This window comes from Megalops cyprinoides, chromosome 4 (genome assembly GCF_013368585.1).
Source record: "Megalops cyprinoides isolate fMegCyp1 chromosome 4, fMegCyp1.pri, whole genome shotgun sequence".
Classification (NCBI taxonomy): domain Eukaryota; kingdom Metazoa; phylum Chordata; class Actinopteri; order Elopiformes; family Megalopidae; genus Megalops; species Megalops cyprinoides.
Genome location: NC_050586.1, coordinates 35,084,126 through 35,097,454, shown reverse-complemented (window position 1 = coordinate 35,097,454; position 13,329 = coordinate 35,084,126). Strand labels below are relative to the sequence as shown.

Genomic DNA, 13,329 nt, shown 5'->3' with positions numbered 1-13,329 from the left:
AATTCAAGTAGCGTCCAATAATAACATTCAAATCAGTTTGCAAAGACCAATCAAAAGCGTACTTCCTAGGTGGTTCCAATCCCATTGTACAAATCAGGTTTAGGCAAACTCTCACACCGGCTGTCATGTAGCCTGCTTGTAGAATGGGCTATGTTTCCCCTTCTCGCCATATACAAAAAAGACTACCAAATGCAGTTAAGTTGACACAAAAAGAGAGGTGATCTTTTAATTTCGAACTCAACGCATGTCTCATGGTTGCTATGAGTGACTTATGCTCTCACAACGAAGCTGCAACCGACATTGATCTCCTAGCGCACGAATAGCCTACATTGAGAAAGGCTTTCAGATAGTCAGAAATAGGCCTAATAGCCTATTTTAGCAAGCTTGGAAGTGTCTACAGTCGGAATATTTTACTCTTTGGTGGTAGGTTTTATAAGCTCAAGCTTTATTCCAGACCTGGTACAGTTGTACAGTAGCCTGTTGCCTTGCGAACTTTTCTGAGAGTTAAGTAGGTGACGTGAACAGTTTTTATATTATTTACGCATTGTGTGTGCATTCGTATGTTTGCTAATGAACATCTGGGGAAAACTGCCGTCCTTTTACTGCAGACGGCAGGTGAACTGATCACTTTCTGCCTCGCACTTCTTTCTCCTGTCACTACTTGTTTGTCTCCTCTGCCTGTCTATCCTTGTGTTTTCACCTCGGTTACCTCTGTTTTCTGCTCTCCTTGACTTATTTAGCTGAGTTTAGTTGTTTAGGTTGCACTTAAAGCTTACTCCAAGGTCTCCTACACTACCGTAGCTTGCTTGCTGTTGCTCACTTGTAAGTCGCTTTGGATATTTCTGTATTCTATAATTCTATAAACAGCAACGTTATGTCTTTTCTTCACAACTACAGATATAGTCATGAAATGTATTAAGATTCTGGAAACGGGTGTAATGGTTGTTGATTCGATTATGACGTTCCACGTGTTTGGTGATTGTAGAATAATGTAAATTTATTGTACTCAGTTTTGTCTTGTGGCCTATTAAATTCACAGTTACAGCTAACACCCCTGTTTAGTATTTACGTGCAGTGTTCACTTGCTTGATGTACAGTTGGTAAAGACTTACAATACACAGAACCGAGTGATGAACAGTCGATCTGAATCTGAAATCTGAGATTTCATGAAACATACTAAGCAACAATTAAAGTCTTATAAATAATAGTCTACTAATACAAAACTTAATATTGTCATCTAATACTCATCGTAATTAACAATCTAATTGATTTAAGAATGTTTTTATAAAACGTTAATACCTCTCATTTCTTCACCTTTGTGCCAACAATAACTGTATATAATGACCCTCGTTAAGAGAGTGACTATAGGAAGAAGTGTGTATAAATGCATATCATTTTAAAATATTTCATGAGCTGTCGTTGATACATTGACCAAATAATTGCTCACTGCTTCTTTCTTGTGCTTTTTTTGCAGTTGAATTTACTGCAGTGTCCCCTGGTGTAGTATCTCAAACGTCATCAAAATGTAGGTAGCAACTATCCTTTGCAAATAAAATGGGGGACTCAAATGGGTCATGTAAAAATCTCCAGTATATCTGAACATTTTCAGGAGTGCCTCTTAACTATCCCATGTGTGCTTTCTAGGATGAGCCTGAAGTACCAAGTTTCATTGCCCATGGCCGCAGGGACCATATTCATCGCCATTCCTTACAGTGTCTCACTTGTAGCCCAGTGGATGTATGGCTGGCCAAACAAACCTGGATATGAAAAGTACATCGAGGCTCTAAAGCCCAGGTGAATTAACAGTACTGATTTGTAAATTGTTAAAACCGGCTGATAGTCATTTATGTTTTCAGTTTTGGGTGGACAGTGGAGTAAACCTGCTTGATCCTTTTTCTTCAGGCGGATATACCGTTTAACCAGAGCAGTGTTGGAATCGCTGAAGTATTTTCAGTACAGCAAACTGTATTTTCAGTGGACGTCATGGTACAAGAACGCTGCTAACCACAAATATTATGAAAAAGTAAGTGCTTTTATGGTTCATAGTGTGGTCAGATGAGTGAGTGAAAATACTGACCTTTGCCTTATCTTCAAACTCTTACTAAAATAATGTCAGAAAAGAGTAACTGTTAGTAATGTGAAAATTGGATGGGAGACAATCTTAGGCTTTTCAAGCATTGGTTGATAATGGTCACTAGTGGAAATTGTTCATTTGTTGTGACACTTGTGAAAATGTTTATTTTTATACACGTTAGACAATCGAGTGTCACTGTGAAAGTTGTTCTTAATGCTTGCCGTGGTGTTACGCAGGGTATCTGTTTTGGTCGTCATGGTAACAAATTGGACCTGTACTATTCCCCTGACACGGACCAATCGGGTGGTGTCCCTACGCCTGTAGCTGTTTTTGTGTATGGAGGAGCATGGGGTTCAGGGGAGAGAGCCACATACTGCTTGCTGGCCTTGCAGATGGCAAAGGAGCTCAATGCAGTGGTGGTGTGCCCTGACTATTCCATCTACCCAAAGGTACACTGCCACCATATTGCCTCAGCACAAACACTCTGTCATTGTTGCCCCAGAAGGGAATGAATACAGATTAGTTGCAATAATTTTTCTTTACTTCAAGGGTAATGTTCTGGACATGGTTCAAGATATTGCTGACAGCCTGGTGTGGGTGAGAGAAAATGGCTGTAAGTTTAACCTTGACAAAGTGAGTGATGCATTTATATTTGCCATTGAAGCACAATTGTTGGACTTTGCATCTGTTCCCATTTTCTAGTAGTAATTACACTATGTAATCATAGTTTCTAATGTAGGCTACATTGTGTTTAAATGACCCCACTTTGTGTCTAACATTGGAGAAAAGGAGATCATTCTGTATGGTGAATGATATTGCCTAAAGCTGGTGCAGATGAACACTTCTTTCTTTGTTCTTGTTTGTTCAGGACAATGTTATGTTAATTGGCCACTCGGCTGGGGCTCATCTGTGTGCACTGACCACACTATTTTTGGTTGAGGAGGCTAAAGAACTGGGAATAGAGGCTGCCAAGCAGAGGGAAATCACCTCGTCAATCAGAGGGGTAGCAGGTGAATAATACCCCTGAACTGCTGTGTGCAATCATTGCTATCACCATGCATTGTTAAGAATGATCAATTCTGAGGTGTTCATTTAAATGTGAATAACAAATTCTGAGAGCTTTACAATTTCTGTAAACGTTTGCTTGTTGCAATACAATAAAGCAAGGTAGAAGCCCTTGTTTTGTTACTTTACATAATTACATTCATAATTACATTACATTATTGTCATTTAGCAGACTTTCTTATTCAGAGTGACTTACATAGTTTGCAGTTTTACATGTTATCCACTTATACAGCTATATATTTTTACTGAGGCAATTGTGGGTTAAGTACCTTGCCTAAGGGTACAACGGCAGGGCCCCAGCGGAGAATTGAACCGGCAACGTTTTGGTTACGAGCTGTGCTCCTTACCACTGTTTTACGCTGTCACCCATTTTGTTGGTTTGGTGGTTCATTCACATGGAGTATTTGCCTTTTCAGGGCTGAGCGGCGTATACAATATCACAGACCATTATCAGCATGAGAAAATGCGTGGAGTTGAGTATGTTTCCACAATGCACAAAGCCATGGGTGGAGCGGAGAACTTTGATTACTACTCCCCTGACACTTTATTGAAGACCCTCGCTGAAGATAAATTGAAAAGGTAAATTGAAGGTAAAGGTAAAGTTTTTGCAGGTGTGATGTACTACTGTGTGATTAGTATTTTATACTGTTTTACATTATGCACCCCATACAGCAGATACATTTCTGCAAAGGCCAGGAATATACTGTGTGTGCTCATGTGAATTTTATATACATAAATTATATACACAAAAGCCACCAAAAGCCACATGTAAAAAATCAAGCCTGATAACCTCTATCAAACGAGAGGCCCAGTTAAATTGCCTCATAAGACTCAATAAATGTTGAGAGTTAGAAAATGAACAGAACACGTTTCCTGCAACAAAAGAACTTAGAGACCGATTTTTGAAGGCCCCGTGAGTTCTCATCTTTGCACATGTTGTTTCTGCAGAGTGCCTCCGTTCTGTCTGATCCATGGAACCAAAGACTTCATTGTTCCCGTGGAGTCATCTGTCAGGTTCTCTGAAGTCCTCACCTACTTCTCTGTGAAGGTGTCCCTCTACCTTCTGCCCAAAGTGGATCACACTGAGATTGTCACTGACCTCATGGCCTCTGACAGGCATTTCTACCACACTATCTATGGCTGCATTAAACAGGAATACAGTAAATTCATGGGGAAGTGTTGATCTCTCTGCAATATGGACCTCTGTGTAATGTAATTTTCTGTATTCTGACAGTCTTTATATGCGTTATAAAAATTATTCATTAATGTTAATTATTTTAATTATCACACTTCCTACATTGCGTCTTGATGCAGGTTTTATTTGACAGTATGTATTTGTTTCAATGTTTTTCTTCTGTGTTACTTGACAGCTTGGTCCTGAGCTCTTTGATTGTATTTAACTGACCTGACTGCTTGACAAAGTAAATCTGCTGTGTGTAGTGTAGTTGTCACAGCACTGTTAAAATGCAAGCTAAAACAAACAGGAACTATGCCATAAAGTGTCATTTTTACAGTGCTGCAGGTTTAAAAGGTTTTTATGATTTTGCAGCAAGCTGATCTGGCGTGCTTTCTGTGTTTCAGTAATTGCATTTTTATTTAACATTAATGAAATATAATCCCTTCAGTTTCAGCTACATCAGTGAAATCACACATCAGGAACAACATTTGGATATGTATAATAATACCACAGTTCAAACCACTAAGTGGTGTATTTTTGAGAATTTAAACACAATGGACCTGATATGTTTAGTATTTAATATATCGCCTTCTTTTCATTTGACCATAATTAGGGTAATTATTATTTTTTAAATATACATACTGTGATCTGAACCAGAAATAACATCACCTCTGAAGCACCAGAGAAATGAAGGAGAGTGTTATTTTGAGGCATGTAGCTGGAATTATGCTTTGCTGCTCATGGGTCACAGTGAATCATCATTCACTATTGAAAGTAAACTGAATCCGGCTGTAGTGATGAACTCTGTTGTGTAACTGTAACTGTCCTACATCTATGTAAATCATGAGATCTCTGAAACCCATGACACAAACCGTGGCTAAAGAAACGTAGTGTCACTTGGGTTAGTATGTCACGGGCCTTAGAATTCAGATCACAACACAATTGCTTATTCATATCTTCCATTAGGATATTATGTTGTTTAACAAAACATTATGCTGTGTCAAGACTAGATCTGTAATGTTGGGGGGAGGTGTACTTATTTGCACGCCAGGACTCTTACAGTTGACTTGTGAGGTAGTGCTTGGCTAAGTAAACACATTCTAACTTGACTCTTTCTTGGCCTAGATCACTGATTCTCAATCCTGCTCCTGGGGCCCCCCTGCTCTGCACGTTTTCCATCTTTCCCTGCTCTACCTACCTGTCTGAACTCATCAGTGGCACTTTTGATTAGCTGAGCACACCTGATTTAATCAAGAGCATGTTAGTCACTTCAATTAGGTGTGTTTGGGGCAAAGATAGATAGAAGATATGCAGGACAGGGGGGCTCCAGGAGTAGGATTGAGAAACACTGGCCTAGATAAATCCTGTAGAAAACACAAAGCAGCCAGATTAAGCTCATTCAGAACAGGTGAGCACACGACTCACCTCAACTGAGTGTAGGTGGTTCAGCAACACGCTAATGGAAGGTTTTGTAGTGGCCTAAATGGCATAACCCCAGCATGGAATTGGGTTAAGTTGCTCCATTGCCCTTTTAGCACTGTTTAATTGCTACTCTACACAGAGCATTAGAGAGCATTAATGTACGGGCATTTACTAGAGAATGGCCTTGCTAATGACAGCCATGACTGACTGCTGCTATTTTGAAAACTTATGCAACAGGAAGCTATATGATGACTCATTCCATCTGTGTGATTTCTGCAGAAATGAGTCGTCGAAATGCTCCTACTTACCCTTTCCTGTTTCAAATCACTTGTATCTTTAAACATGAAACTTCATTGTAAAAAAACAGCTTTGTAAATATTTTCATGCGTCTTGTTGAATTTATGTTGTTTTTGTGGAGACTGTCCTAACCACTCATGTCCCTCATATTTGTAGGTGTTGTTCATGTGCAATAATTGCTATTCATGCTAAACTCTTCCGTGTGATTGCTGCTGTTGTTTCTTAGCTATAGTTCGTCATCATTAAAAATTCTCAGGAGCAACAAACTCTACCATTGGAGCCAAAACAAGGAATGCCCAAAACTTACCGTAGGAGGTGCATGTGTTTTTGTATTTTTTTTTTTTTTTTGTCTGTATGATTAAAAGGGACCGAGCATGGGCAGCAGTGTAGCATAGTGGTAATAAGCAGTGCTTATATCCCAGAGGTTTCTGGCTTGATTCCCAGGTGGTCCACTGCTGCTGTACGCTTTGGCAAGGTACTTAACCTAAATCACCTCAGTAAATATCTAGCTATGTTTAGATGTGTAAAAGGATAATATGCAATAAGTGTCAGCTATGTGAGTTGCTCTGCCTAATAGTTTCTCAGAAGCAATTGCAATGTAATGTTAAAAAAAATGAAGGCACAGTGTAATCCAAAGCAATAGTCTAATTATGGAAATTGCACAACACGTAGCAATTTCATCATCAACTTGCTGTCTATCCACAGAGACCATTTACACTGTTATAAATACACAGGTGTGCTTTTTTAAAATATATTAATTAAACAGTTTCAATCTCCTGTGTAGGTACTGCATCAAGTGCTTTAGAATTATTATTACTCATTGTAAACAAAGTCATTAAAATGATTGGTAAACATGTTGGTATGGATATTGTGGTAATACAATGATTCCTCTCTGCTTTCTCTGAGTACAGACGCAGTAATATCACTTTAGTCTGTCAGGAAAATCTGGGCTGGAAGCCCTCCCCTCCCTGATTGATCAAAATGGGGGAACTGGAAGGTTGCGTGCATGGAAATTACTCATTTCACAAGAGGACTGAACATTTGCCTAATTCCAAATAAGTTTTTAAAGTTTTAAGCGGACTGCTTTAGTCTAGCATTCACATTGAATTTAATTATCTGTAGCCAGAGGGGCTCCTTACTGAAATCGCTAATTTTTAATGACCATTTTTCATTCTGGTCCCCCCTGATTGTGCCATCTTGCAAGTTGCGACAGCTGAGGGTGTCGCCATCATTTGTCCATATGTGTTCTGTCAGTGGATTTCAGCAATATTTGATGTTGCACATGTGGAACTATTTGAGTAATAGTTGGGTTGTTTGTACTAGCTAGTGGAGTAACACTAGAGATGAGTGCCAGTCCTGATTATTCTTACAGAGTAAGCATGACAAGATCTAACAGGTATGTAAAAGGTCAGACACCATTCAAACACATTATGTAATAAATATATGTTGTGTAATATATAACTTAGGAATTGAGTGACCCAGAGGTCTCATTAGAATCAGCACTTAATGACATGAGCATTCTAATGGTTCTGGATTCTGTTGCCAGTGTGATCCTTGAATTATTTGAGACTTCTAGAATTGGCCTGTGAGGGCAATGCTCATTGTTACAGCCACAACAGAGGCCATATTCCACAGATGTTATTTGACATGAATATGAACATTTGTTTCTGATTGTGTGTTCTCTCAGAATGGACATTTGGCAAGAGGGATATCAGTCCCAGAAATATTCCATGTTTTGTCATATAAGTTGCAGTAATAAAGTTTGATGTAGATTGCAGCTTTTCAGTCTGGTTGTACAAATAATTTATGAATGTACATAAAAAGCATATAACATGAAATGTTATACAAATATAATTGTGAATAGGCAACCCTAGCCCATAGTTCGGGATGGAATGGACATACTAGTTTGCGATGTCAGGGTCCTGCCGTTTCGTTACCTTTCATTCTTTCAGATAAATCGACTTCAAAATTGTGAATGTAGAAATATTCAGAGCTGAGGCCGAACGAAACAAGGAGACCTTGCGGCACCAGGGGGGTTTAAAATTGACAATCACTGCCCATATTATGATTTGGTCCCTTTTCCATTCACGCACCACAAGATGTCAGTATTTCCCGTACATTTAGGTTTGTCGCGCTACCCATACTGCGGTGAATAAGCGGCGCTGCCTGGATCTCGAACCTGTCTGTGCTGTTGGGATGTTGAGGATCAAAGATGGCCACCAGCAGGAGGAGAAGGGATCGTAACCACTTTGGGATTATGGCATTATGTATCATATATGGATAAAACTGGACGAGAAACGCGCCGTTAATACAATACAAATATACTTACGCCTCCCTGGGCTTGTCCACCTTCAACACAGACACTGATATACTGGTGAGTTGGCAACTAAAACGATATGCAGTGTGGCTAGCTAGCCGTGCAACTCGTAGCAGCTACTAGCTTACTGTAGCTTGTTAGCTGGCTAGTAATTCATTACAGGAAGGATATGTCGATGTTCCAGACAGGATGAACACAAAAATAGCTAATGCCAATATCATCTCCTATTCTAAAAAGGAAAAGGAAATCGGGACAGGGAGACAGAAAAGCAAGAGAGTGGTTTTAGAATTTAATCACCCATAACTTGACAGTTAACGTTATTTCTTTCTGACGGTTTGTGTCCGATCGCTAGCTTGCAAGTCAGCTAGCAAACAAAAAGGATAGAAACATTGCTTAATGGAAATATCCCGTACTGTAACGTTACAGTTTCTCTGGAGTAAGGCCGGTCTGTGGTTAGCTATTGTCACAAGTGAAGTGACTCATTGCAGGCCGGTCCTGTTTTATTGTGGGTTGTACTAACTATGCCATCTTACTAACGTTAGCGATACTGTAACGTTAATGTGAACAACATATTGTGGTTAGCTAGGTAATTTGTCACCTCACTGTATTGTACTGTACTGTAGCCATCGAAATCGCAGTATAATGATGCGGCGATCTCTGTATTAAGGTTATCTTGGAAGCTAGCTGAATGCTTTGTTGATGTTTTTATCTTGGTATATGACGTTAGGTAGCTACTATCCTTTATCACAGAATTTAGTTGGCTAGCGAATAGACAGCAAATACACACTACTGGAGCCAGGTAGCCATCTGGTCTAAATGCCTAGTTCGCCGACTAATTTTCTAACGCTTAGGTGAATCGTTAGCTCGCAAAATTAACAAGTAAGGGAGCCATCAAATCAGTTAACATAAATTGCAACGCGTTTTTTTCCTCATTTCAATTCCAGTGTGTTTAGTTAGCGAACTTCCCTGTTCCTACATTTGTAAAATCAGCTGACTAGCAGTAGCCTACATTCACCCAGCGTTTGTTGCTGAAAATGTGTCGGTGTGTTGCTGAGTTTAAACATGCATTTTGGAGCCTGCATGGATTATCAGTGGAATGTCTGAAACCAGCCATTTATTTTCGGGCATTTCCTTGACGTAACTGGTTCTGCACGTGGTATCTTCCCCTCATGGAAATATGAGACAAGGGAAGTATCCAGCTCATGATTACAGTGTAAACACTTGTTAATTGACATGAAAGCGTTCTTCTGGAAGCACAATTGCCAGTATTTAGTGCTAATACTTGTATTTTTATTTCCCCAAAAACAGTATCTTTCAGCATTTTGTGCTGTCGAATGGGGAGGGATAACAGACGTAAGTTTCCAAGGCGACACCACATAATTTTCTTACTTGATGCACAATGCGGACGTTTCAGTTGAAGAAGGTAGTACTTACTTACAAGTTTACTCTTGATAAACAGTTGACGTGGTGTTTGTTGCAGTTCATGCATCAGAGATTCATATCATTCACCTGCTAAACAATATGCAATTTTCCGGTGTAGACCTACTTCCACCCCAATCAAGACACTGACATCAATATCAGGGCTGTAATTTCACCAGTCGGTTGGTGAAAATTGCTTGGTAATCGCACGTTTCACTGCTTCTGCACCGTCACCGCGTTTTGATTGACAGGACGCTTTTGTAACCCAGCCCTCCTCGAACAATTGTTTGACCTCTCTGGCACATTATCCTCGCGAGCAATCAGCGTCTCATCCAGTCCGGTTTAACAGTGGGTAGAGACGAGGCAGAAAATACTGCAATGCAGGATTCACTTTCCATTGCACTGTAATGCAATATACTGTAAACCTCCATGGCACATGGAATTGCCTCTTGAGTTTTTACACATCAAATGTTACCATCATACAGTGGGGCATCCCATTGGCTGTAGGTCGCAAGAGCCATGCTATCCTTTTTCAGATGATTACTAGGCACTGACGCCTGATGAAGTTGATGCTAATTACAATCACAATCGTCATCTAAGTTGAATCTCAGTTACCACTCTATTTTTGCCATTTTGACGTAGGCATAATTATAGATTTAGGGCGCAGAGGCGGTAATTTTGCAATTGTGATTTGGACCAAAACATTTCTCAGCGGTAATGCAAATGAACCTTCGGTCTGACAGCCCAGTGCAGCTAACTGGTATTTTTACTCCCTGCCCTGCTTTTAAACTGTCGTTCTTCCAGGCAGCATCCGCCAGTGGTATTGTCTGTCTTCAGTGTCTTTGTGAAACACCACTCAAGTCACAAGAAACACTCATGGATGTTTCTGTAAATATTAGCCTCCCAGCAGTTGCCACGTGATGAAAGAAACGCTGTTTTGTGATTTACTATACTGAATCAATGTCACACAATACATATTTATCTATTTGAGGGAGGGGAGGGAGATCTTACCTTACTTGCTTTGGTCAAAATGAATGGGTTCGGTAGAGTTGAAGAATAGAACATTGTTTGGCTAAAAAAAGATGTAAGGACTGAGGACAGCTTGATTATGGATTATTTCGCTGCTAGTAGAATAGATGTGGAGACTGTCAGGCCACTGCATTCAGTTGTCACCAAACAATCCAGCAATCTGGGAAGAGTTATCATTGATATTAGGGTGACACACAACAATGGCCATCATCATCATTATACAGACTTATACAATATGGCATCAACGGGGTATTTTGTCAAATCATTTTAGATGTGTTGCATACTGAAACAACGTGATACCTCAGTTATACAGCTCTGCCACTGTGGAGGAATAAAAATGCATAACATAAACTGCTGACTGACAGTTATGGCTTTGTTTGGAGGGAAAAAAAAGGATTGATTAGAGAGCACAGACAGGCTCAAGCTTCCACTGCAATATATGGGTTTTGGAAAGCAGTTGGCTGCTTAATTGTGCTGCATATGCCACTCTGAGTTTGTAGCTGATGGAAGTAATGATGGAAAGATGTGTCTGCAGTGTTTTAGTGGAGCTGACTCCCAACAGAACACAGCTTTATTGTGCTCCTAACAGGTCTCAACAAAAATCACTGAGCTTGAAGGTAGATAAACCGTGCCACTTATCTGGTGGATTTGGGCAGATGCACATTGTTTTAAAACAATCAGCACTAGTTCCTCTGTAGGTCTGACAGCTTGATACTTTTTGAGAACTTTCCTCACCACTTTTTTTATGAAAAGTATTTCAGGGAATATCATTTACGCACTTTCCATGTCTTTACAATGATCATCACACTAAGTTCTTAATATTTAAAGTAAATGTGATAATCCTGTTAACCAGGTTTGGTTACATTCTCCTGGATTGGACCCGTTGTACTGCACACTGCTGATGAATTCGCCGTAGCAATTTAAGCGTAATTCAAAACACAGATGCAAGCTTCCAGCAGTCTGCCAAGACCAGGGGTCGTCCGCTGACTTAATTGCGCAAATTAGGCTTCTCCATTAATGAACGAATTCCTACCAGGTGTTCGAAGGCCAGGGGAGGTGATGGATTGTGTTTTGGCAGCTAACGGTGGGCCGCCCTCGTCAGGGGGATAGCTGTCAGAAAGATGTGCGAGACGTGGCTATGCTAATCCAGTTATAGGTAACCTGTGTGCGGGGGTGTCACAGGCCTGCTTGGAGGCAGGGGGGACATTGACTCCCCTTGCAATCTGCTCACAACCTGCAGGAGTCATTGGCTGCTGCCACTCTTCATGGACTCCGCGACTGAAATAATTAATGTCATTGGCGGGTGATGCCTGGTCCTGCGCTTGGAAAACCCCCCCTCCTATGATGGTGGGTTAGCTGGTTGGCTGGTTACTTCTGTAGCTGGGATGAGTGAATCTCACCTACTCAATATCCTGCTGAATGACGGTAATGAAATGCGTTGTGTTGTGGGCAATCTGTGCCCATACCTCTGGGGTAATTTACACAGTAGAAGCCACTGTATAGATTTACTGTTTTGTTGGCTGCATATTTACATCAGTTTCTCTGGTGTTCAGAGGTTTTTTACCATTTAGTTAGCACTACAAAGATGTTTTATTCAAATCCCATTGTCTCTAACGCAACACATTTTTTTCTTTTGCTGATTGGAAAACATTTGCATGAAAACATGATATTGGATTTGTTTTGTGCAATTACCACTCCTCAAGTGTTGGTAGAGTATGCCCTGGGGGGAATAATGGTGGGATATAAATGCAAATGGGACATGTTCAAGCAATAATAAAACACGTATTTATTATGTGGTAGACAAACATGAGTTGGGTAGCTCTCTGTTTCGCTAAACGCATCCACACAGTGGTTCCCATCAGTTAGGGAAGCTGGCTTGATGTCTTCTCAATAACTATGAAGAGTCTACTTTTAACAGATTTTTTCTTTTTGATAATTTGGATGTTTGACATATCCACACTTAGTTAAGTATGTTAAATTTTGTGCTAACTGACGTAGTTTATTCTTAAAGGTCTAGGCTCAAAGTATGTTCATAGTTGATGTTTATTATTTGCTCCATCTACCATGTCATACATTTTCGGATAGCACAGGATTCTGGTTACAGTATTTCTCACAGAAGTTTTAATCCTGTTTTATTTCAGCACTAAATTAATAAGGCTGTATCCAGTACTCTGTCTGCCCTTTATTATCTGAAGAAGTCCATGGTGATGGTTTATTTGGACACTATTCCTGGAGCTGTGTTACATTTTGGATTGTGTTACCAGCAGACAAACATCGGAGTTCTTGCATTGTTAGATTTGTTTGATGACAAATTATATTTTTAGGGAAGATGTTCATAGCTGCTGCTAAATTATTTTGCTGAGTTCTTACAAAATAGACACGCAGGTGCAGATCTCAGGTTACAAAACATCTCCGCTTGTTGCCTGTGGACGTTCGCATCAGTTGAAACAAACCCAAAAATCTTCAGATAAATTTGGCTGCAGATTTTATTTCAGTGTGGGCCAATTCAGTACCATGGCTTTTCCAACC

The 13,329-nt window shown here is 40.1% G+C and overlaps 2 protein-coding genes across 2 annotated transcripts in view; both read left to right on the top strand.

The window, feature by feature from the left end:
- Positions 1-136: 136 nt before the first annotated feature.
- On the top strand, positions 137-4,322 carry si:dkey-193c22.1 (uncharacterized protein LOC567837 homolog). Its single transcript, XM_036526829.1, has 9 exons — positions 137-615; positions 1,475-1,525; positions 1,645-1,794; positions 1,903-2,023; positions 2,311-2,523; positions 2,624-2,707; positions 2,943-3,084; positions 3,556-3,718; positions 4,088-4,322. Coding segments are annotated over exons 2-9 (1,110 nt in total). The 5' UTR covers positions 137-615; positions 1,475-1,523.
- A 3,917-nt stretch (positions 4,323-8,239) lies between these two features.
- wdfy3 (WD repeat and FYVE domain containing 3) overlaps positions 8,240-13,329 on the top strand; it is a 78,505-nt gene continuing 73,415 nt past the window's right edge. The window contains exon 1 of the mRNA XM_036526026.1: positions 8,240-8,409. The gene's annotated coding sequence lies outside the window, so the exon portion shown is untranslated. The remainder of the gene's footprint in view (positions 8,410-13,329) is intronic.

Coding starts and splice junctions, on each gene's coding strand:
- si:dkey-193c22.1 (XM_036526829.1), top strand. Junction 1,795..1,902: donor ATCGAGGCTCTAAAGCCCAG/GTGAATTAACAG, acceptor CTTTTTCTTCAG/GCGGATATACCGTTTAACCA. Junction 3,719..4,087: donor GCTGAAGATAAATTGAAAAG/GTAAATTGAAGG, acceptor TTGTTTCTGCAG/AGTGCCTCCGTTCTGTCTGA.